This window comes from Macrosteles quadrilineatus, unplaced genomic scaffold, assembly GCF_028750875.1.
Source record: "Macrosteles quadrilineatus isolate MER2022 unplaced genomic scaffold, UCM_ALF_1.0 Scaffold_6__1_contigs__length_79288215, whole genome shotgun sequence".
Classification (NCBI taxonomy): domain Eukaryota; kingdom Metazoa; phylum Arthropoda; class Insecta; order Hemiptera; family Cicadellidae; genus Macrosteles; species Macrosteles quadrilineatus.
The window spans coordinates 48,984,099-49,009,954 of NW_026542599.1; the positions used below are offsets into that span (position 1 = coordinate 48,984,099).

At 35.0% G+C, this 25,856-nt stretch overlaps 1 protein-coding gene across 2 annotated transcripts in view; it reads left to right on the forward strand.

Moving 5' to 3' along the window:
* The window catches only part of LOC128996771 (negative elongation factor B-like), a 42,959-nt gene extending 17,176 nt beyond the window's left edge, over window positions 1-25,783 (forward strand). For both annotated transcript variants that reach the window (XM_054422234.1, XM_054422233.1), the window contains exons 5-14: window positions 1,278-1,460; window positions 2,888-3,061; window positions 14,899-14,997; window positions 15,387-15,533; window positions 16,103-16,177; window positions 17,878-18,028; window positions 22,720-22,901; window positions 23,407-23,604; window positions 24,260-24,400; window positions 25,398-25,783. In XM_054422234.1, coding sequence (XP_054278209.1) covers window positions 1,278-1,460; window positions 2,888-3,061; window positions 14,899-14,997; window positions 15,387-15,533; window positions 16,103-16,177; window positions 17,878-18,028; window positions 22,720-22,901; window positions 23,407-23,604; window positions 24,260-24,400 — 1,350 coding nt within the window. In that variant the 3' untranslated portion in view covers window positions 25,398-25,783. The remainder of the gene's footprint in view (window positions 1-1,277; window positions 1,461-2,887; window positions 3,062-14,898; window positions 14,998-15,386; window positions 15,534-16,102; window positions 16,178-17,877; window positions 18,029-22,719; window positions 22,902-23,406; window positions 23,605-24,259; window positions 24,401-25,397) is intronic.
* Window positions 25,784-25,856: the final 73 nt, after the last annotated feature.

The window sequence follows — 25,856 nt, forward strand, 5'->3', positions numbered from 1 at the left end:
TGAGTAGGCCAGTTGTAATGGCCATCCTACGTAACACAACACACATAGATGATAAATACCTGCGGGTATTGGTGAGTAGGCCAGTTGTAATGGCCATCCTACGTAACACAACACACATAGATGATAAATACCTGCGGGTATTGGTGAGAAGGCCAGTTGTAATGGCCATCCTACGTAACACAACACACATAGATGATAAATACCTGCGGGTATTGGTGAGTAGGCCAGCATCAGTCTTCAAGTTCCACTTCAGACTTAAGATAATTTACTCTTTTATCTAGCAGTGAGATTTTTACTTGTAGTTACAAAGGTCTACAAAAAACAGAAAGGGCTACCTAAGTAAATATTTTATGTATTTTATTTTGTCGTTTGTACTTGTGTAGGTAATGTCAATATTTAAACATCCACCAAAGTAGGTCTATATCTATCTTTGAAATTAGTGTAGGCCTAAAAACTAAAACTTTATCAATACGATAATTAAAAGTATTTATATTAATACCTCTGTAACATCACACTTTCAGAGTAAGTTGATGTTTAGTTGTTGAGTTTTTATTAAAACATATTCATAATAAAAGTAAAAATACACTTTGATATACGTTAGTCACAAATATAGGTCTCACTATGAAGACTATGGTAATATCTACTTTCCTTTACAAATGTTTGCTTATAGACCATTTTTAGATTCACTTCTTTTTTAGTTACTTTTGCTACCACATTCTTAGCGTAAAAAATTGCTCAAAGTGGTAGGCCTAAATAAAAACAGAACCAACCAAGAGATTCATATTCTTGTCAATAGATTTAGCAGCTCCGTAACTATCCTTCCTTTCCTTGCATTGTAATCATAATGTCTTGTTTTGCTTATAATCATCATTGTAATGTCTGTAGGAGGTAAAGCTCCTCCTCTTGCACTCACAGTTAAGTTGAGATTATGGCTGATTCTCGTGTAATGATCATGTATGTCGGATCAGTAACTGTACTTATCAATATTCTCTTTGACATATAATGGGCTTTTTTATATTTGGGGGGGGGGGGGGGGGTAAAATATAAACATGGAAGGGTTAAACCATTTAAAACCTCAACCTCAAAACCTGCTTTGCAATTTTCACTGAGCTTAGTTCCCCTTAATCCATATAACTTTTAAATGCATCTTGAAAACAGTTTTGACTTATGTTGAAATACCCTTTAAGAGATTAACATATTGTACATGGGAGAGGAAAATGCAAAATTATGAATGTAATGTCTTGGTACTACTGGTAGTGTTTTGTTCAATTTCACAGGTAAGGGACCGAGACTTGTACAATGACACGGACACCGAAGTGAAGCGTCAGATCTGGAAGGACAACCAATCTCTGTTTGGAGACGAGGTGTCACCGCTGCTGTCGCAATACATCAAAGAGAAAGAAAACGTCTTGTTTGACCACAACAACTTGACCAACCTGTTTTTCACACCGTCACCAAAGGTATGCTCTTAAAATTATGCTGTAATTTTTAGTTTAGAGACAGACAGTTTTAAGGGGCACTAATCCATTATGGCGGGTTTTCCTAGCTGCCAAATGCGGTGCAGGATTGTGAATGTCGTGCAGGTTTTCTAGTACCTGAGTTTTTTTCGGCAAGGACATTTTACTAGAACTAAAATATTCAATAGCAGTGTTGGTAAATGTTTTAAGGATATTCTTGAAATCTGAATGTGCGGTGTTTTTTTTCAAATTCATGTTTCATTTTGGTGTAGTCTCGAGTCCCTTAACATATCTAAAAAAGTCTAATCTATATAAGAGGTAAATTTTCCTTAGTTTCGTTTTGTGACTTATATACTTCCTCTAAGGTTGGATGACGATAGTTTTGGCAACATTTACCTCTTATCTACAAATTCATGTTCCGCAACTAGTTCTGGTTTGTTATGAATAAATAGTAAGAGAGAAAACATCTGAAGGAAACATCTGTTGCTGATGTACCGAGCCACAATTGCGTTGCTCAACTTTTATGCCTACCATTTTTACGACATGCAGCTACACGATCCAACACAAACAAAGTCTGTGGCCAATGTTATCATACTAGATTCACAAAGCCAGCTGGAGTGTGAAGGTGGACTTGGCAATATGGTGTTTGGACTTGAGGGTAACACCATTTGTCTCTTAGGAACCCAATCTTGTTATTTTATAGCCACACCTTATAGTATCGCTGAATCTTTTTCTCTTACTATATTAATCAGAAGCTTCTTCAAGCTCTTGTTGATTAAAAGTCTTTTTAACTGATGAAGGACAAGTGATTTGGTACATCTACGTGGCAAAGTATGAAGATCCTTAAACCTTTTCAAATAAGATACATAATAATATGATATATTTTATAGCCTACGTGTTCATAAATTAACATGTTGACTGCGGCCTACTGTTATAGCAGTAGCGCGGCACTGGCACTGCTCGTGGCCTATTGCTATATAAGTAGTGTGCTTGCCTGCCAAATATTGCGTCTGTCTAAGCCCAGCACTTGGCCGGCGACAATGTGATTGTTGCCACGCTGTATCTCCCCTACAAGCTTTATTTTGGTGTAGGTTGGTATTAAACATTCCCGTAAAATCCCGTCAAATAGTATAGTTCTATTTGAGCCATATTACTAAGACTCTGGATATTGATCAAGGCAATGCTGCTCCCTGCGTGTTTCGGTGAACTACGTCCACTTTCGGGGTAACGCAGAACAATCACCATTGCTCTTTTGTGATTCGTCTTACTGAGATTTTTCAATGTTAATAGCAACCGCGGATTCAGTTGCCTTGCAGCAGTTTAGGAGCGCCTGTGTAAAGGTTTTCAGCAGTCAACGTGTTAAAATAGTTTCTTTTCATATCCTATGGGTTATGACTATTCACTCATCGCCACTTATACTTTGTCCCTAGCTGAGGAGACAGGGAGACGTTGTTCAGAAGTTGGCTCACATGATCGGCAACAGTGTGAAACTCTACGACATGGTATTACAGTTTTTGCGCACGTTGTTTCTGCGCACACGCAATGTTCACTACTGCACTCTGCGCGCTGAACTGCTCATGGCTCTGCATGATCTGGAAGTTCAGGTGAGATATGATAATTATTATATTTTTTGTATTTCAAGTATTAAGTTTATGAAGGCGTGTGGCAGTTAGAGCTTTTACGTAAGGTAAAATTCTTGTTTTGCCAAAGTTGAATATCGAGCCATAGTTTGAAAATGGAATTTCATAGTCTTGTAACAAACAGCTACTGAACTACAAAATCCTAAATCAATTTGACCATTTTTTTAATCATTGGTATCATTTTGAAACATTATTGTTTTGAGTTAACTGTAGCCCAATAATTAAATTTGATTTTCAAAAGTACGAGGCTTGTCCAGAAATTAAATACCGTTTTCGAGATAAACAAACAGATAGTTTTATTTTCCAACAAAATTTATTACTAAAAGAAAGAGGATATCTTAAACTTTTTTACCTACGACCGTTTTTTAAAGTAGCCATTTCAGTTCAGTTCTTAGAATTGAAAAGTTTCACTTAACACCTGTTTACTTTCATATCAGCATAGTTTTTCTCATATCAACACGGGTAACGGACCAATGAGGTTCAAGGATTGAGAGAAAAGAAGTACAATTGTAATACTTCGAACGTCAACTAATCAGCTGATCAGCTGATCAGTTGACAATTTTAATTGTTGATCCGGCTTGTTCCTGTTGATACTCGCGTATTCTTAACCTAAGTTGGTGGAAGTTAAATGAAGATTGATTTTAAAATATCAGTTAGTAAAAGTGATGTTGACGAGATAGAAATGAGAGCACAAACTGTTTGTGCTAATCTTTTGCCACCAAAATCAAAACAAAGGTACCATATGCAATTACATACCAGCAATTCATTAAATGGACGAAACAAAATAAGGTTAAATTGATAAATGAAAATGTTCTTCTGGTTTATTTTGAAAACCTCTTAACCACTTTTTCACCCAACTCATTGTGGACCACATATTTGATGCTGAGATCTAACTGTAAATTAACTGTTTCACTATATTATTCAGTTGTCCAAAAATATATGCAATATTTCCCTAATTGTACCTGATACAGTATTTATGGTAAGAATGCTGCTAGCAGAACCTATTGCCTGAAAAAGTAATGTATTATTTACATACTACTATTTTTACTCTGTTGAGTAAAAATTTCAAAAATATTGTTATAGCTGGAGATATTAATATCAATGTTTTAAACAAAGATAAAACCTACAAATCCTTTGTGAATGTTCTAAAATCTTATAATATGGAATACAAAGTAGATTTTCCCACTAGAATTACCTCAGGAACAGAAAGTGCCATAGACAACATTATAACTAATATTAAGGATAAGAAATTAAAAATATATGGTATTATAACATGCATTTCTGATCATGATGCACAGTTGTTTGAAATGGTTGATGTAAATAGTTGTAAGAACTGTGTAAACAAAGTTTATACAAGAAGAAGCTTTTCGGATACTAATACAAACGTATTCCTTACACTATTGGCAAAAGTTAACTGGCATGAAGTTTACCAAGCAACAGTAGAAACAAAGTATGACACTTTCCATTCAATTTTTTTACACACCTTTGAAAATAGCTTTCCTAAAACGTTAAAAACTCAAAAGATTAACAACAACAATCCATGGATATCTCTTGACATTAAAAGAAAAAAACTGAACATTGTGGAGCTTGAAAAACAATACAGATTATTTAAAAATGATGACACTAAACACAAAATTAAACAGTAAAAAAAAGAGTTAAAGTTTGATTTAATAAATGAGAAAAAAAAAATATTTTGATAAAAAGATTTCAGAAGCTACAAACATAGTTAGATCAACTTGGAAAATAATCAATTCTGAGATTAACAACAAAACAAAACCAAACAGTAACATGAAAATCAGATCAAACGGTAAGCCTGAGTCAGATCCTGTTTTGGTTGGAAATGTAATAAATGATTATTTTATAAATGTAATTGATAACTTAGTTCTTCCAAACATCAACAACAATAAACTCCAACAATTGAACTTTGATGATCCACCTAAACCCACAAGCTACTTCAAATTCAAGCAGGTTGATGAAAGGGATGTTGAAAAAATAATAAGGTCCTTAACCAATAAACTGTCAACAGGTATAGATGAAATTCCAGTTGCTGTAGTTAAACAGGCTTTCCCACTTATCTCAAAACCATTAACCCATATTATTAATTCTTCATTAATTTCCTGCCATTTTCCTTGTAAATTAAAAATTGCTAAAATTGTGCCAGTCTATAAAAAGGGGGATGCATTCGAACCTTCGAGCTATAGACCAGTATCATTATTACCGGTTTTTTCAAAGATTTTAGAAAAAGTGGTGTATAACCAACTGCTAAACTTTTTAGAAAGTAATCTGTTGTTTGACAATGAACAACATGGTTTTCGCCCTGGTAAATCTACGATTACTGCGGGAATAAACTTTATTGAATCGATTATAAACTCAATCAACAAAAATGAAAAAGTAATTGGGATCTTCCTTGATTTTTCAAAGGCATTCGACAGTGTGACTCATGATAAGCTGCTTGATGTTCTTTCTAGTTTGAATATTGATAATAAGGAGCACAAGTGGTTTTCTTCTTATTTAACAAATTGGCAACAAAGTGTCCAAATTCAACATAAATTAAATTATCCCAATAGTAAATACACTTATACTCAAAACTATTATTCTGATTTTAAAACAATAAAACACGGGGTTCCTCAGGGATCCATCCTAGGCCCTCTATTATTCCTTTGTTACATGAGAGGATTGCCAAAAGCTATAAATGCAGGAGGTTCTGTATGCCTGTATGCTGATGATACCAGTATCATAGTTACAGGGGAATCCCAGGAAGAAATAGAGCTTAAAACATTTTTAAATCTTATATCAGTCAGTGAATTTTCAAACAGTAAAAATCTTTTAATTAATTCAAATAAATCAAATTTTTATCATTCAATACAAAACAGGCTAGATTAAAATTACAACCAAACGCTCAGCTAGATGGATCAAAAATTATTCAAGTAAACCATACAAAATTCCTTGGATTGGTTCTAGACGAGAATTTGAGTTGGGATAAGCATGTTGATCATGTAGTAAATAAAATGTCAACTGGCATACATGCTTTCAGACAAATGTCTCATGTATGCAATATTAACACTCTCAAATCAATCTATTTTGCTCTGATCAACTCGCATATGGCTTATGGTATTGCTATATATGGCGGGACTAGCAATAAAAACCTTAAAAAAATTCTGAAACAGCAAAAGAAAGCATTACGAATTATTTTTAATATAAAAAATAGAAAATCCACAAAACCATTTTTCCAAATTAGGAATCATGACGGTTTATGACCTATATATATTTGAAACCATTTTACATGTAAAAAAAATTAAACACACAAAAATACAGTAAAAAATCACATACATACAACTTGAGAAATAACAGATATGTAGAACTGCATAAATTACAGATTTTTGAAAATAAAACAACTTTTATTGGTACTACATTTCTTTATAATCTACCTAAGAATATTCTTTGTGAAGAAAAATATACCAGTTTCAAAACCCGCCTTAAAGAATACCTATTGACTCATCCTATCTTTTCAAGTAAAAATTTTTTTAATTTAAGGAATGTAAAAAAAAAAGAATTATTAGTGTCATTGTCATACAACAACATAAAACAGTTTTATTTGTAACCATCATATTTTAATTAAGGACATTAGTTATAAGAAATGTGACTCTATTCAATGTATTCATGTAAATACAAAAAAATGAATAAAGATTATTTGATTTGATATTTAACAAAGTTTTACAAACACGTAATTACATGAAATCAGCTGATTATACAATAAGTCGTTGCATCACAGTGCATTTCAATGACAATGACAATAAACGAAAACATTAACCTCTCTAGGAAGTTATGAGTAGTGATTGTGGGGTGGCGGAATTGTACCCCCCTGGAATTGTACCCCCTGCAGGTTAGTGACGTCACGATGACGTCTCATTTTCTCGACCAAAACGGCGTGTACGGGCTGGAATCGTACCCCCCTCATAAAACTTTGATATTGTTATGCGTGAGTGGTTTGATTAAATCCACTGGCATCTAAATAACTGTACGGACCGGAATTGTACCCCCCTGGAATTGTACCCCCTCAGTCAGGGCTCACTTTTATTTGGCCAGTGTACGGGGTGGAATTGTACCCCCCTGGAATTGTACCCCCCGGCAGTCTAGCTCTTCTTATAGGACCGGAATTGTACCCCCCTGGAATTGTACCCCCTGGTGACCGCAGAAGAAGATGTACGGCCCGGAATTGTACCCCCTGGAATTGTACCCCCTCATTTCACCCAGGAGCTTGTCTATTATGATTACCAAGTAAAATCAAAACAATAATTATGTTGGACATTAGAGGGGAATCACACGAAAGTGAACTGAACCAAGTTACCGGACACCTAATGAATTGCTTGTTGTGAAAGGATATTCTAAGAAACTGCAATTAAGGCCATTCGGAGTGCGAGAGGCCTAACAGACTTCTTTGTAAGTTATTCATTTATATTTTTTTAACCTTCTTAAGTAGGCTACTAACTGTTCATGGTTTAGCTTAAATTCACAAAGGTTAAAACTTTGACAAACCGTGAAATACTTTGTACCAGATACCTAGAACTAAATTTTACAACAGGTATTTGTCCACCTTTGCCAGTAATAGCTGTTCATAATTTGTTACCGAATGAATAATAATGCATATTATGTTTGAATGAACAAAAATGAAATACGTTAACTTCTTTTCACGTCCATATTAAATTACGTTGAAAAGAGTGACGTGAATAAATAACCATTCCATTCCTATAGCATAGTTATTGTATACAAACTAGTTTAGCTTAGTTATTAGGCCTATGTGCAGTAATCAAAAGGTAAGTATTTCAAATTTATATAACTTAAGCCGAAATTCGCTGCTTGCGACTCCTCTTGAAAACAAAGTTTGTTAGGATTAACAGTAACAGCTGGTTTTGTTTGGAAGCAGCTAATGGTATTTTTGTTTTTACGAAATATTGATTACTGGACTATGACCATGGTGGAAGGAAAAAACATAGGTGTGCTATTCCCACATATTCTGACGTCACTCGGATTGCAAACAAAAAATCACCTGATTGTAACTGTCAAATTAGTATATGTATTTGTTTTGATTTGGTTCTTATTGTTTTTATTATTATAAAAACAATAACAATCAAATCAAAACAAATACATACTAATTTGACAGTTACAATCAGGTGATCTTTTGTTTGCAATCCGAGTGACGTCAGAATATGTGGGAATAGCACACCTATGTTTTTTCCCTACACCATGGACTATGACAATATTGACTCTGCTTAAAATGTACAAATATAGATTTTTTATTCATATTGTTTCGGTTTTCAATTCTGTATGTTTTATTTACAATATTTTAATAACAGTATGTTCTTAATTTTAAATCTATAAATCGCGAATTAATGAGCTGATGTTACCTGTTCGCCATGTTATCTTATGGGACGTCTGTCACTAAACAACACCACTTGCGACGTTGCCAATTCTACCAGGCCGCGGCCTGTAGTTAAAGGTGGCCGTCGTACGTGCCGGACCCTGTTTTTTTCACACAAGTTGTTTGTGGCTTTGCTGGGTGCAATTTTTCAGTGAAAACTATGTCTGTATAATAACAAAGCCAATAAAACAACGTATATGACCATATCGTTTAAAACACAGTCTTCAAAGAGGCTCTGTAAACATGTAAAAACGTAGCTTAACATTATATTTTGAATAAGTTAACTATCCAAAATGTAAACCCACGTTAATTCCTGAGGTAAGGACGCATACTTAAATCAACGATGCGTTTACTACCTAGTATTAACTGCATGATGTGTACTTGGACGAAAGCCAGGATAATAAATCAAAAACTCCTAAACAAACTTGAAGAAGACATTCTGTACAATAACGGCTACGTTAAAACTATATTATTCAGAGATAATTGTTTCTTAATTATTTCTGTAGTTCACTTGAGAAAAAACCTATAACTCCAAGATTAAATACTATATGAAAGTATCTAAAGACAGGGGTTGGTGTAGTAATCATTACAGAAAATTTGGTAAAATTGAAATGATCAGTATTAAGAATTTATTTTTCAGGTGTCTGTACAGAGATTCAAATAAATTTTGCATATCGACATATCACTATTTCTAAGAAGTTATTGATAAATTGCAGGTTTAAGCATTAGTTTTTAATTTTCGGATGATTTAATCAGGTATATATAAAAATTGAATACTTGTGTCGGGCAATATTACAGTAATCATAAATTTTGTTTCTTTAACTGAGAATGCCTTATCCGATTACTAAAATAGCGAGCTGTAGCGCTAAAACAGCAATGCGAGAGTTGGCGCAGAACACGTTGGAAATTTTAGTTTGAAAAGTACGAACTGAACTACCGGTACTGGATTTTTTTACTCATGAATTACTCATGATTTTTTTTTTTTTTTTTTTTGGCCTGGTGGACACCCTGTCTGGATATAACGGCTTTCTCGGTATGGTGGTAGATTCACTTTTCCTTTATGGCAGCAGGATGAAAATCCTTCGCCTCGTCCTCTTTTTTCTTCTTTAAAATGTTGCGCACCACATTTCTGACATTTTAATGCCATCTCGCCAAGTGAATGCTGCTGAATTCTTGTATTAGTCAGTGCAATTTTGTAAGTACACGTTGCCACTACTGTTCCAGCTCCTCGTCTGGGCTCCTTACGTTTTGCATTGCTTGCCGTATGTTGACTCGCCGTGTCCGACCGGCAATATTTCTTTTTCTTCGGGTCCTTGGCATGTATAATCTATATAAATAAAATTTGAGTTTTGTCTGTACATTACTCAAAATTATAATTTTTTAGATTATTTTTCCGTTTTATAAATTAAAGAAACCGAAACAAGTCTCATCTCTATTTCTGTCTGTCGGTCTGTCTGTTACGGCCCAAGAGGCATTTTACGCGGCCTTCTCCTGAAAAATGAGAGTACCTATCAAGATCCAAATCATTTAAAGTATTCACTGGATTGGCGAGATTGTCTTTAGCCATTAAAATGTGGTCTCACTATTTCTTAAATAAAATGACGGATGTTTAAAAACCCGATTTCGTGCGGTTTTTGTCAAGTTTTCTCCCAATGTCCATCACATAATCGTCTATGAAATAACAAACAGCTGTTCGGATCAAGATTATTTTTTCTAGCTGTCACTGATATGTTTACATTAAATGTTGTTTACAAATACCGCTAACATTTCCAATCACGTTTTGAAAGCAAAATCCAAACCAAGTGAGATTAAAAATGGTTTTCCTTACATAAAGGATTTAATTAATCAAAAGTGCAATAATGTGTATTGTCACCGTAAATGAAATTAGATATTCTTTGTGTATACAATTTTTCTGAAGTTTTGATAACCGGAAAAAAGACCTTGAATCAGTGTTGTATAGGGCTGGGAACTTACATTTATAAAATCCATCGTCGCCAGTAGCTTTCATTGACGGCGTTTCAATGGCGGTTGTGTGAAGTGTAAAGTGAAAAATCATAACTGCAGTTTGTGATTGTAACAGAGGTTTGCCGGTTTACGGATGATGCTAAACTCGCTTTTCCAATGTGTCACTTTCGGTTTCTACTCACCGTTATGTGCTGCAATCGCTGGACCATACCACCAATAAGCCCATAGACTGTATCTTGGGTACGTAGGCCTACCCAATTATTCATGACAACCTATTCGACGACGATCCTTGATACCGGTACTTTTCCCTACAATACATGGCCTACCTACATAGGAAATCAAATTAAAAACGTTACAAAACACAACATAGTGAGATTTTTTCACAATTCCTTCTTATGTTAACTACGTATACGAAACATAGTTTAGAGAATACGCAATCTTTTAAATAACAAAAAGCTGTTTGGACGAGGTTGTTTTGTTCAAACTGTCACCAAAATGTTTAATTAAAAGTTGTTTACAAATAATTCAATTAATGGGAAATAACTTTGATTTTCGATAACTTTTTGTCAGAAAATCCAAAACCAAGAGAGATCAATAGCCTCGAAACTGGATTAACGCATTTAATTGGTCGGATGTACTATAGTTCTTAACTGTAGGCCTAAATGTTGGTTTTTTGTACCGGTACTGGTTTTTTCCTTAGAACCGGTGGTATCAAAAAGAATAATTTTTACGTACCAACACATCACTATTTACAAATTAGTTATCGTTAGTGTTACACCTTATTTATTACAGTTGTATTCAATTTAACTGCGATATCTTACTGTATACGTTTTGATTTTTCTTTATATGTCATTATATTAGGTTTATATATAATAGTTTTGCCAGCACATCTGAAAACATGCAAACCAACTGCTGTTCTTTATACAGTGTGGTAGAAAGGTCCCGGAACGGTTAAATATTTAAAAAAAATAATGCGGATAGAGCTAAAATACTTGGTACAAAGTTACAAGGCATAACACTCTATTTTAACACATATTCAGTGATCCAATAATTCTTCAGAGGGACCGCAAGGAGTCGGAAGAAAATCTTAAATGGAAGCATAGGTCAATATGCACATCAAATTAAAGGCCTTTTTTAGTAGAATACAATGCCGCAAACCGCACTTCAAAAGGTTGATCCTGCGCAAAATGACAGTTGTTCAAGTTATGAGGCGACAGGGCCTCACTCTCTAATTATTTACCTAAAAAAAAGTTTCCTGCACAACTTCACGTTACGCTCTTTCCAATGACACCAAAAACATGTCAATCGGTTCAGTAGTTTCGGAGGAGTAATTGTCACAAAAAACCTGTTTGCGTATTAAATAAGTACTAGTGTCCCTGTTGCTCGAATTCGAGCAATTTCTAAGTATTACATGCGTTATTTTAAAACGAATAACATTCATAATTTCTGATGACTTTGACTCAAAGATTATGGAAATACTCAAGATGTACATAACAGATCGATATAATCAACATTTCTTGTAAATATCTTATCATTTTTCCAAAGCTAATCTTGTTTTTTAGTGTTTTCTACAAATAGCCTTATTCATAGCCGCATTAGGTTGTCCATAATAACGATTATAAATTCTAAAAAAAAAAATCTATTTCTTTTCCTTGGTGGTGTTCTATGACTTTTCTATGTTTCCATAGTTTGCAAATCGGCTCTTTCAATGATTACTACAAAATGCAGCACAGTGTTAATTCATTTTCTTTTTAGTATATCAATTTATTCAGGCTCTCTAGTTTTTTTCCATTGTAATATTTACGCCAACCCAAATGAAAAAGTAAACTATTTCATTTAAACCAAGTCAGTAAATGTTTGTAGCAAACTGTTAAATTAGCAATCTTGTTGACTTTAAAATTAACATATGTTCTTCTTCTCACTTTTAATTTCTGACAACAGCTGGAGTTTCATAACTATTTTTGTTTCCCATGTTAATCTTATGGAGAATATGAAAATTAAAAGGGCCCTAGGGCCTCGCTCTCTAATTATTTGCCTAAAAAGAAAGTTTCCTGCACAACTACACGTTACGCTCTTTCCAGTGACACCAAAAACATGACAATCGGTTCAGTAGTTTCGGAGGAGTAATTGTCACAAAAAACCTGCTCTGCGTATTAAATAAGTACTAGTGTCCCTGTTACTCGAATTCGAGCAATTGCCAAGTATTAGAGGCGTTATTTTTAAAGGAATAACGGTCATAATTTCTGATGACTTTAAAAGATTCGACCAAAAGATTATGGAAATACTCAAGATTTAACAGAATATATCAATTTACCCAGGCTCTCTCGCTTTTTTCAATTGTAATATTTACCATAACCCAAATTCAAATAGTAAATATTTCATTTAAACCAAGTCAGTAAATATTTGTAACAAACTGTATTTTTTTAGCAATCTCTTTGGATGTTTAGAATTAACATATGTTCTTCTTCTCACTTTTAACTTCTGACAACAGCTGAAGTTTTATAACAATTTTTGTTTCCCATGTTAATCTTATGGAGAAATACGAAACTTTAAAGGGCCGCAGGGCCTCAATCTCTAATTATTTCCCTAAAAAAAAAAGTTTCCTGCACAACTTCACATTACGCTCTTTCCAATGACACCAAAAACATGTCAATTGGTTCAGTAGTTTCGGAGGAGTAATTGTCACAAAAAACATGCTTGCGTATTAAATAAGTATAGATATAGATATAGATATAGAATAGAATATAGATATAGATATATAGATTAATAAAATTTGCATTTGGCCCGAGGCGAAGTAAAGTGGCGAAGCCAGATTTTTGGATAATCTCTTCACAATTATAGTTTCTTAGTACAAATCAACTATATTCTGTACAGGTTTGAAAATCCAACATATGTCACTGTAGAAGGCATTCTCTACTACTTCATTTTCATAATACCAATTAAGTTTATCGAGTGGGTGGGGGGTACAAGCCAACACCAAGCCACGTACACAAGCCAAGCTAGCTGTCCAAGAGGGGGGTACAATTCCGGGGGGTACAATTCCACCCCGTACACATTTGGCTTTCTGATGGGGGGTACAATTCCAGGGGGTACAATTCCACCCCGTACGTAAATATTTTGATGTTGGCAGGGGGTACAATTCCGGGGGGTACAATTCCAGGGGGGTACAATTCCGGGCCGTACATCTCCTGTTCTTTTTAATATCTAATATAATTATCCGGTTCACTGATCACTTGCCCACATTAAATAGATTAGATTTCGTTCAAATCAAAGTGTACGGGGTGGAATTGTACCCCCCCTAGGCGTGACGTCAAAATGACGTCAACGATCACCGGGGGGTACAATTCCAGGGGGGTACAATTCCGGCGACTCGTGATTGTTAGTAATAAAAAACCAGATTTTTAGTAATTAAAAAACGGTCGTAGGTAAAGTAGTGTACGCAATTCGCGTTAATAGTCTTTACGACACTCGTAGAAGTTTTTAAGGCACTTGCCAAGGCTCGTGCCTTAAATTTTCTACTCGTGTCGTAAAGACTAACTTAACGCAATCGTTGCGTAAACTACTATTTCTACATAGTTTCCACCATTGTTCAGACATTTGTCGTACCGGTAGCGAGGAACCAACTTTTCTATACCCTCTTCATAGAAAGATGCCGCCATTGAATAGAGCCATTGCTGAACACCGTCTTGAGCGTCGTCATCACTGTCAAAGCGGCGCCGTCCGAAATCCCGCTTCAAGCAAAACACAAGTGGATATAAGATTCAGATCAGGGTGGTATGGCGGATGGTCAAACTGTGCTCTCAACCAAATCCATGAATACGGTTTTGAATGGCACCAGCAGAATGGGGACTCACAACAGATGGCCGCCCGTTGCGAGCCTCGTCATGAACATAGGTTCGCCCATAATTGCATTACCAAATCCATTTTCTTACCATTCCATCACTGATAACTTTTTCTCCATAAACTTCTGTAAGTCGGCGATGAATTTCAGCAGGCTTCACGTTCCTTGTGTTCAAAAATCGTATTACAGAACGCACTTCACAGGCCAGGGTATCAGAAATTGTTTCAAACATTTTGAGTGCACACTTACCAATGTAAACACAACACAATTTTGCCGTAATTGCGTCATCTGCTCAACAATGAAACAAGGAGACTAGTGTGCATGCACGTAACATCGTTGTTAGGGCTGTGCAGGCGTTATTTACTTTCTGGACAAGCCTCGTATGTTACAATAGATAGTTTTTGGTTTTTTATCTACTTCTAAAGACCACTTACCACAATCACCACTCGTTATCTTTTATATGTATTTATTGGCTTTTAAGAAAAGAGTATAAGACAGTGTGAATATATGTTCATAATTTTATTAGACATATTTTTTTTTTCTGTGGTAATTGTAACATGTGATATTGCTTTGCAGGACATTATATCAGTCGATCCTTGTCACAAGTTTACGTGGTGCCTCGATGCTTGCATTCGGGAGAAAAATGTGGACATCAAACGATCTAGAGAACTTCAGGTAGGTACAGCTACTAAACTACAAATTTTAACTTCTTTACGAACATTATTCATGTATTATGCATTGCCGGTTAAGTGTAAGAAAGTAGTACTTTGTGACCTATCTAATTAATGTTTTTTTGTCTTAATTGCATTACCAATTTGGTATATGCTGTTGATTTTATGTTTTTAACAGTATGTGTTGGTATTAGAATATTATTTGATATACTCTAGAGGCTTTGAGGTATTAGTTTCATTTTTTAAATTCCTCATTTCTGACTTGTCTTCAGGGCTGATGTCAGTACGGTAGCTATGCAACTTTCTTTGTTCAGTTTTTAAATTATTTGGCCAGTTTAATACTTTCTTTGATACAATTTTGAACTCTGAAGTTGTTGTTTGTCGTTGTTGTAGGGATTCCTGGACAGCATTAAGCGAGGTCAAGAACAGGTCCTGGGCGATCTTTCCATGACCTTGTGTGACCCTTACGCCATCAACTTCCTCGCCACCTCCGCCATGAAGATACTGCAACATCTCATCAACAACGAGGGGCTGCCCAGGGTATGTGACGTGTGTCGGATTGCTGTTGAAAAATAACTATAGAGGCCACTTATCCAGCAGAAAAGTTGCTACGCTTTGTTATTGAAATTTTATTTGAGAAAAAATCGAATCAATTTAACTTGTTTTCAGAATAGTGAAAATTGGGAGGCAAAGCAATTATCTTTTTCAGAAAACTAAGCTGACTTTGAAAGGAATTAGATCATTAAGTGTTTATCTTAAGTGTTTTATGATGTGCTTTAAATATCTGTGGATAATTATGAAATGTTACAAGGTTTATACCTATATTTTTAGAAGTGCATGGTTAACTTCACAGGGTCATTGGTCTAGTGATAGTGTGGGACTTAGGTACCAGGTTCAAATCATGCCAATCCCCAATGCTGTTAAGCTATGTGATAACACAACCACAAGGCCTAGCTAGAAGTTATGTGTAATTTACACATGTGTCTTAGAATGTGAAGGTAGGTCAAGAAATGAGGTAAACTTAACAAGCCTACCTGTAACATTCGGGTAACGATTGCAATACAATTCATTCAAGAAAGGTTCTTCTAAAATAGTTAATTTGTTTTCAGGAAAACACCATCCTTATCTTGCTTTTAAGGATGCTGGCTTTGGGGCTCAGTGCTTGGGTCATGATCGATTCTCAGGTAAGTGAGACTAAAATTAAAAACCCCATCCAAATACAGTAGAACATCGATAAACCGGCTTAAACAGCTGGGTCACAGGTCGGATTTAGGAAAAGGCCAGACTATCAAGAGATCTACAGATAGAGAATTACAGATATAGAATTAATTATTATTGGATAGAAAATTACAGTTATTGTTTGTGAATTTGGGATAGGTTGCCAAAGTTGCTGCAAAAAGTAACATCAACATTTTTATGCACTGCTTTTTTATGTTCTGAGCTTGAAGTTGATGACCAATGACTATAATTGCTGTCTAAGAGAGATGACCTTTTTTATGAGCAGTGGCAAGAGCAAATCGGCCTATGTGAACTCTGAGTTGAATTTAGTCCCCTGATTTGTTGCCACTTGCCAGTTAGTACTGTAGAAGTGCAGTTCGGCATTGCAATTCACCACTAATATACAAAAATACAATGTTAAATTATTGTAGTAAATAAAGTACAACTAAGCACCCTAAATATTATAATTTTTTTATTTTTTATTACCTACTAGCTGTAACCCGCGGGCTTTGCCCCGTTTAACTTCTTAATTTTCAAGATTATCTCGTTCGCATGGCTCAATCACGTCCTGGTTGAAGTTTGTTCGCTACGCTCACTCACCTTTAGGTTGGAGCTCGTTTGCTACGCTCACTCACCTTTAGGTTGGAGCTCGTTCGCTGCGCTCACTTGCCTTCAGGTTAGCTTGTTCGCTACGCTAACTCGCCACCAGGTTGAAGTTTGTTCGCTACGCTCACTCACCTTTTGGTTGCAAATTAGCTGTTGTCATAAATGTAAAAGAAATAATAGTGCTGCACCCTGTTGGTAATCCTTGTAACTTTAATGCTATTGAACATCATAGAACAGAACCAACTTGTTTAATTGAAACAGCTGTTAAGATTCAATAATTCCATTTCTCATAAGATTAACATGGGAAACTCCAGAGCCACTGGGGCGGAGCCCGAAAGGATTTTTGAAATAAGAATATGCCTATATGTTAATCGGGAATGTGAGCTATCATCATGTCAAATTTCAGCCCAATCCGACCAGTATTTTTCGCGTTCACTTGTCACAAACATCCAAACTTTCTCATTTATAATATTAGTAGGATTTTAAATTTTTTTTTATATAAGTCTTAAATATTAATTTTTTGTATTTTACAAAAACACAATGATCCAAAAGTAGGTACAGTAATTAATGTAATGTTTGTAATTGCAGAAAGAACAATTGAAGCATGATAATATATTGTTTTGTACTTTAAAATTAAATTACATTATTTACAAACCATGTCCTTAAGGCTATGATTTCTTTGAGAGATGGGATCGAGTCAAATTACTGGACAGACTGGATTATCGATTGCCAAATTATCGTGATTCTACCTTATAACATTTTAATCTCTTCAAATCCGAATTCATTTTAGAAATCATTTTCTGTTTTTTGTAGTGTTATACTATTAATTTTACTTATTATGTTACTAATTAATTAAAACATGTAATTTCTGTTGGTGTGATATAATATACCATCTAAAACTTATCATTTGATGAGTATCTTTTTTGCATTTTCGTTAATTTATGAACCAAAACATATATTATTCTTTCATCACTCTTAGTTAGCTATCTACCACAGCCGTGTGTTGTTAGTGAATCCTTTAATATGCAACAACTTATTTTGCATGATGTTTCGTTTGCAGGAGTTTAAGGAACCTAAGCTGGACTCCCAAGTTGTCACTAAGTTCCTGCCTGCCCTCATGTCTCTGATAGTCGACGACCAAGTCAGATCACTCAATTCTAAACTGCCTCCTGACGAGAGGGAGTCCGCCATCACTATCATTGAACATTCAGGTAATGATGGGAAATACTGCACTGTTACTTTGCAATATCAGGAACGTTCTTTAGCTTTTCAGTAATAGGTGAAATTATTATTTGTGTCACCTCGTACAGTATATTTCTTAACGCAAGGTTGCTTTTACTCCCTGTTCTGATTATCAGTAGTGCCTCAGACTGAATGTTATTATTGTGGTTTCACCCTTTAATTCCATTTTGATGCTCAAAACCTAAAACAATGGTTTGAAGTTTGGGCTTAAAGAGTGGTCAGTTCTAAGATGTAAGTAGCAGAAATATATGTGTGATGTGGAAAGCGAACAGGGACCTCTTGTCGGGAATTTTCGATTTTGAGTTGTATATATATTTGAATTCTTATAGCTTAGCTGAAAGAAAAAGAATGTTTAGGCTTCTTAACCTATATAGGAAAACAAATTCAAAGATAGTCAAACTCGATTATATAAAACAGTCAAATATTTATAAGACATTGTGTGTTATAAAGAAAAGGTCTTATTATGATAAAGTTATATTTGATTTAAGTAATATAAAATGTGACAGTAAATCTTTTTGGCGGTCCATAAACACATTAAAAAAGAAAGGTAGTAATGTTGTGGGAGAAATATCGCCTGAAAGATGGATAACACATTTTAGGAATTTATTGAATCCCCCAATCAGAGCAGGTGCGATCAGCTATGCGGAACCGCTTATAGATAACTGCCAATTAGATAGTGACTTCACTCTTGCTGAACTGAAGAATATTTTGAAAACATTAAAGTGTGATAAGGCCCCGGGGTCAGATAGAATTCCTTATGAATTTTTCAAAAATGCACCCGAAAATTTTTTGTTTATTTTATTAACAATCTACAACAAAATTTTAAAAAGTGAAATTGTTCCAAAATCTTTCAAAACCTCAATTATTTTCCCTCTACACAAAAAAGGAGACCTCGATTTAGTTGAAAACTACCGTGGACTATCTTTTATTGATAGCGTGGCCAAAATTTTCACAAGTCTCATAAACAATAGAATACAAACGTGGGTTCAAGAAAATGAAATATTAACGGAATTCCAAGCGGGTTTTAGGAAAGGTTACTCCACCATTGATAACATTTTTAATCTCGCTTGTATGGTTAAGTTACGTCTATCACAAAAAGGGGGGAAACTTTATGCGTTTTTTGTTGACTTTAGTGCGGCTTTTGATACAATCGATCGAAAATCAATGTTTTTTAAACTGTCAAGTTTGGGATTATCGACGCGCATGCTGAATGTATTAAAAATCTACTACAATAACACCAGTTCGAGTGTGTGGTGTGAAGGAGGTGTAACTGACAGGTTCGAAACTAACACAGGTCTGAGGCAAGGCTGCAATCTCTCACCGACTTTATTCAGTTTATTTATCAATGACCTGCCGGAGGCGGTAGGAGGTGGATGCCATTTTGGTGGATCGAAAATAAATATGTTGCTTTACGCTGATGACATTATTCTTCTGTCTCCAACTAGTACCGGGCTGCAGCACATGATAAAAAATTTAGAAACCTACTGTGGGACATGGAATTTAACTGTAAATTTAAATAAATCAAAGATTATTGTTTTTAGAAATGGTGGGAAATTGAAGACGAGCGACAAATGGTGGTATATGGGTAAAATTATTGAGGTGGTAAATGAGTACAAATATTTAGGAATCACGTTCACAAGTTCCCTTTCATGGAGTAATCATTTCAAAGAAAAAGCCAGAATAGGTCAATTTGCTGTTAATTCAGTCAGGAGTGCTTTATTTAAAAACCCAAAAGTACCGCTAAGTCCTAAAATGTGTTGTTTCGAAGCGGTAGTGCGAGCTACAATCTGCTACGGAGCTCAGGTGTGGGGATGTATAGAAAGCGATCAAATAGAATCTGTTCAAAAAATATTTCTCAAAAAATTATTCTCTTTACCTTTTAACACACCAAATTATGCATTATATTTGGAAACATGCTGTGAAAAGTTATACTTTTATGCTTTGAATGTAAATCTAAATTATTTATTGAAATGTTTAACGTTACCAGCAGGGAGATTGCTCAAAATTTTAGCTAAACAAATTATTTCAAGGAATGTATTTTGGAGTAAAGAATGGAAGCTTCTGGGACAACAATTTAATATAAATATTAATTTTCAAAATGATGATTTAGCGGAGCTTAGCGAACAGTTGAGGTCGGTAGCGGAGGGGCTACGTTGTAGATGGAGGGGGGAGTGTGTTGGTCGAGCGCGCACCTCCGTCCATCACAGCCAGTTACTCACGCTCGACCTTGAACTTGGAGATAAGAGTCCCCTCAAACTCAACAATACTCGTACCATTTCGTGGATTCTTAAAGCAAGATTAGAGCTTATCAACCTGAACTACAAGCCTTGGCTCAATCAAAATTATAGATGTTCTTTATGTAACCTAAATGAAAATGAAACAGTCTTATCATTTTATTGCACTTTGTCCGATTTTAAAACACATAAGACATTTGTGGCTGGGAAAACTTTTTTTAAACGAAATAGAATATCATCAATCTATAAATGGGAGGAATTGGCGAGCTTTAGCTAGTTATCTAGAAAATGCTTGGAGGTATAGATGGGAGATAGTGACAGAATTTAACTTTTGAATCTAAATAAGTGTATATGAAACTCGTCTACAGATAAGTTAGGATCAGTATGTTTTTTGTTTTTTATCACTTATGTAATAATATTTCGTTCTCTCTTATATCTTTTCTCTTATGTCTTTATTTCAGAAATATTAATTAATCTTTTTAGTGCTCAATAGGTCTACAATTCTAATCTTAAGTAATGGAACAACTCTAGTGCCAACAAAACAGACGGTTATTAACCATTGTTTTTATGTGTCTGTGAAAAAAATGTATTTGTGTTCTAAATTGTACAATAAAGCACATTTTCATTTCATTTCATTTCATATATTTGAATTCCCTATTAAATTCCGAATCAATTGGTGCAAGTCCCACGCATGTATGATTTTTTTTTGTTTAAGTTATAGGACTTTGAAATTTTGTTATGGAAAAGGGTAATTTTGAGAAAAACTGTTATGAAAATTTCAAATAGGCATAGAAACAGTGCTTTTCTTATTTAAGAAACAATTTTGGTATCAAAAGAAAGCTTATAATGTCCTCTTTGAAAGCAATACAAATGTTTTTCTTAACTCACGGTAGTTTTCATTTAATTAACTGTTTTATTGAAGCATGTCTAAAAATAATATTTCAGAAAAGGGACCTCTTGTTGGCCCTATGTTATTTCTCCATAAGATAAGAAAAGGTACATCTTGTCGGGACCACAAAATTTGTAAGATATTTTGACGTAGTTTTCTAAATGTCCACTAGAATGCAGGACAATTCATTTTTTGGACCAAAATCTATTTAAAAAGTGAATATTAGAAATGGGACCTCTTGTCGTTATGGCGAAACAACATTGCGCGACAAGAGGTACCTTTTCTCAGACCGTGCATAGGCTAACAAAATGATTTATTTCGACCTTATGCATCTTATTCTTCAATTTGATATTTTAACCGATACTGTCATGTTATGCTAAATGAGGTATAACAATCGATAAAACCCCAAAATTTGATATTTTCGACCTAAATTACTTATATTGGTCGTACTGAAAATGTTGTATCTCTGACCAAAGGTCTCTTTTCGCTTTCCACATCACATATACAAAATTTGCCGAAAGATTGTACAGCAGAGATCCAAATTCTTCAGTGATGTTTCAGCAACATATTTTCCTAGAACTGTGTGAATTTATATGACTTTCTCTACCTCAATCAAAAACTCTCAAATTTACCCTCATGTTATTAGCAAAAGTAGCCATGGAGCGTTCTAAGTTGTTTTTAGGGAATTCCTTTTTTTTAATAAGGAATTCAAATCAATTTTAGATTCTTACCTTCACCAACTTGTACATACACATCATAAGCATCAAAGATAAGTTGTGAAGAAGTAAGTGGTGCCTAGCACTAGAGCTGGTGTCTAGGGCATAGTCCAACACCGTCCCCCTCGCCCTCACGTACTGCAATAACGTTAACAGTGGAGGAAGACCCTCTGCCATGTGCAATAGGAATTTCTGTACAGTACTCGCTGTTTGGGCTCCTTGCTCGTCATAAGTATATTATTAAAATGGTATAAAATTACCTGATGCCTTCTGTGATCCTAAATTGTCGTAGTGAGCAACCGGTTTCAAGGGTATAACCTCATCATCAGGCTCTTATTGTCACTTTTGCGAGATCATCGAGTTTAAGAACACACAAAGACATTAACATTTAAAAAATATAAGACGAGACATACTGACAGAGGATTAACATAAATTCGGGAACTAGTTCCACACACGACGTGGCACGGGTAGACGTTTTGTCGTGACAAGTATATTTTTGACACAACATAAGCGAAAAGCTCATGGCTGTCCCATACATATTCCTCTATGGCTTATTTCTCTATGGTAGCATTAAGGTAAACCTCAACAAATACCCTACTGTATGTTCTAGAAATCCTTATGTACATATTAAATAGCACTGGTCTCAAATTGCTAGGTGTAGGCTGTCAAACTAATATTTTTTTTCAGTGATCGGCTATAATATGTTTAACAAATTACCACCCTTAAAACCTTCCACAGCTTTCAGAAGAAAATCAAAATTTACTAAACAACCCTTGGCAATGAAGTGTGAAAGACTTGCATTGGCATCTTTGTGTTGCCAGGTCCGCCACCTGATGCCTGCCAGGCCTATGTTCAGGAGAGCTCAGTAGCCAGTATCATAGCTATGTACTACACTCTACAGACAGCCAAGCAGAGAGACAGGATAGGACTGATGAGAGTGCTAGGCACTCTGGCCACCTGTGATAGCGACCGAGCCTTCGAAGACCCCTTCCTACACTTCCTGGTAAAGTTTAAACAACATGTTTACGTTAGCAGATTTTGACAGTTTTTGCCTTTGGAATAGTCCTAAGCACAATAAACTAAAAGTACTTTTTGAAACTGAGAATAGGTTTAGGCGTATATGTAGAATTGATATTTGTAGAACTGTCCAATGTTTTCCTAACATCGACCATTCAATACAGTTCTACACAATGTTGTTCTCAGAATAACTGTTGTTGCAAGATGTTGTTCTCAATACAGTTGATGTTCAGAGGGTATTTTCAATGGTAAAGCTGTTAACAAAAATATGTCTGACACATTTTAAATCCCTTCATAGTGTTGCATTGTATTCTTGTACAATATAACTAAAAATTAGCTTAGATTATATTTTTACCACTTGTAAAATCTCAGGGTGACTTATTAAATTATTACTTTTTTTATTGTTTCTCAGTTATATTTAAAACATTACTAGAACCCAGCAAATTCAGCTCAGCACAAGTAAACACACCAATTCACATGTTTGTTCCCAGATATCCTTATTGATCCACATGGGAGACGAGTTCTCCACTGAAGACTTCTGCACTGTGATATTCGACGAGTTCTTCTACGCAGGTATCAGCCGAGAGAATGTGGTGAGACACATGTTGAAGCTGCTGTGGTACGTTTACCCCAAGTTGTCCAGCACTCGGCTACATGCTATCATGAAGGTGTTACAGCCTAACGCACAGGTAAACAGTGTTACCTTCATTTGTACTCACCTTGTGAATTGGTGTAAATAACATCTAGGTGCAGAACATTGGTTCTCACTCACCCACTCCCATGGCCATTTATGCCCATGGCGGAATTTGGCTGCACCAACATATTCCTTATATCTTTTTTTTTGTTTGACTTTGGTTCTAAGGTGTCAAATTTAATCCAATCAAATCAATTGTCACTCATAGCAATTGAATTTCTTTAACCAAATGGTTTTGAATTTTGCTTGAATTAAGGAAAACAAATTGTCAAGCTTTTTTATTAAAATTATTTTGCGTTCATTATACTTAATTCCTTACAAAGTAGGCTATACTACATCTAAAAGACAATTTAGTCCACATTATGAAAAAATATAAAAATTTAATTTGATTACTTAATTAGTCAGTCAAAAATCTTGAGTTTATTACAATTGTTTAAACTCCTTAACAAATTCAACTTCTCCTCTCAAATCTGACATTACGTTTACCTTATCAAACCTTACCATCTTACCAAATACAACCTCCCCTTATCACCACATATGCCCAGAGCTAAACTCTCTAACAAAAGCAGCCCTACTGTGTCTAACACAAATCTTGTCTAAAAAATCCTGTTTTCCTTGGTTTTTTTGTATTGTATTGATGATGTTTGTAGCACAATGACGCGGTCCACTCACTGTACAAGCAGCTGACAGAGAAGATAGGCAGCGAGCAAGAGCCTCCTGCTATACCTGAGAACTTGGACTATCTAGAGTCACCACTGATGTCTGTGCCTACTCCTGCGCCCATCTCATAGGTAGGGGATGTTGGCATACTCGGATGTACATTTCTGTCCCACCACTAATACATAGACGGACATTGCTACTAGTTTCACATTATTCCGAGGGATGGCAGCACTTGGTGAATCAATAATCTTTTATATGATTGTGCAATAGTTATTGGATGTACTTTCAGTTTCTTCAATCAGTTCAATCAAAATCCTTGGTGACTTAGGTAAAATTATTATTTTTAAAATTTATAACAAATAATTGAATGATTATTGCACGATTTATATAGGTAAAATAGTGGTGCAGTGGCTTCAACGCTGCAATTGAGTTCTTACAAAGACTTCACAAAAAGACCAGAAACAGCATTTTATCTTTTAAACTATTGCATCTAATGCAAAAAATGTAATACATGTACTAAAGCTAAAATTTAAGGATATACGAAAAATCGGGTCAGATTCGGTTCGGTTTGGATATCCATAACCAACCATTAACCGGAGCTAGGAACACAAGTTTGCAGTTAATGTTCCTAAAAACCAAGAAACACTACTTTTTTAACAGAAACATTTTGAAGTTTGAAACAGTTTTTTAGTGTTTACAACAGAAATGTTGTTTCCCACTGGAAGTCGGTAAAGATCAAGGAAGAAGAATCAAATTATTTCCTCAAAAACATAGTTTTGACAGAAGTAGTTCACTCTCAATAGTAGTTGTGGTCAGTGTACACAAAAACTTATTGTTATCAGCATGAACGGTCTCTATTAGCACAACACTGTCCAATACAACAAAACAAGCCCAAATTTGTGATTTAAAATCACCACTGTTTTGGCTAGGGTGGATTTTTTGAGGGTCAGGTTTGCGGTACTCTGTTCCCCTTATAGAGACCGTAAATTTAATGACCACATCATATTCTATCATTTAAGATTTCCTTCATACTCCCAGTATGATGATCAGAATTTATATTTGCTTGAGTAGTCACAGTTCCCAGATATTTTGGGGACCCTGTATAACCTATTATTAATTATGTTCCAGACTGAAGAGTAATCTCTGCTCCTGATCTCAGGCACAACCAGGCCGGGGGTGCCAAGGGCTGCTGTAGCACTTCCCCAGCAAAAAGGGGGTCGTGAGAATATTTTTTTTCACAAAAATAAAGCAGCTTAATACTTTTTCCAAATTAATATTTCTCTAGAGTGGAACTTTAAAACAAAACTTATCAAAACAAAATTGTAAAAATTTTTGGAAATATAGCGCCCTAAATAATTTCCTCTGTGGGCTATAGCACAGACAGCCCATAATACAAATTGGGACCTGGTTACTCAATATGTGCCATTCAACAATGTAAATATTGTAAAAATATTTTTCTTGTTTTAAAAAACACGTTATATGAGTAAATAAAATATTATTTTAATGTTTGAAAACCATACCAATTTATTCATCCTTTGGTTATATTCTTCTAAACCTGCACCAAATTTTGAAACTTATATTTATGTG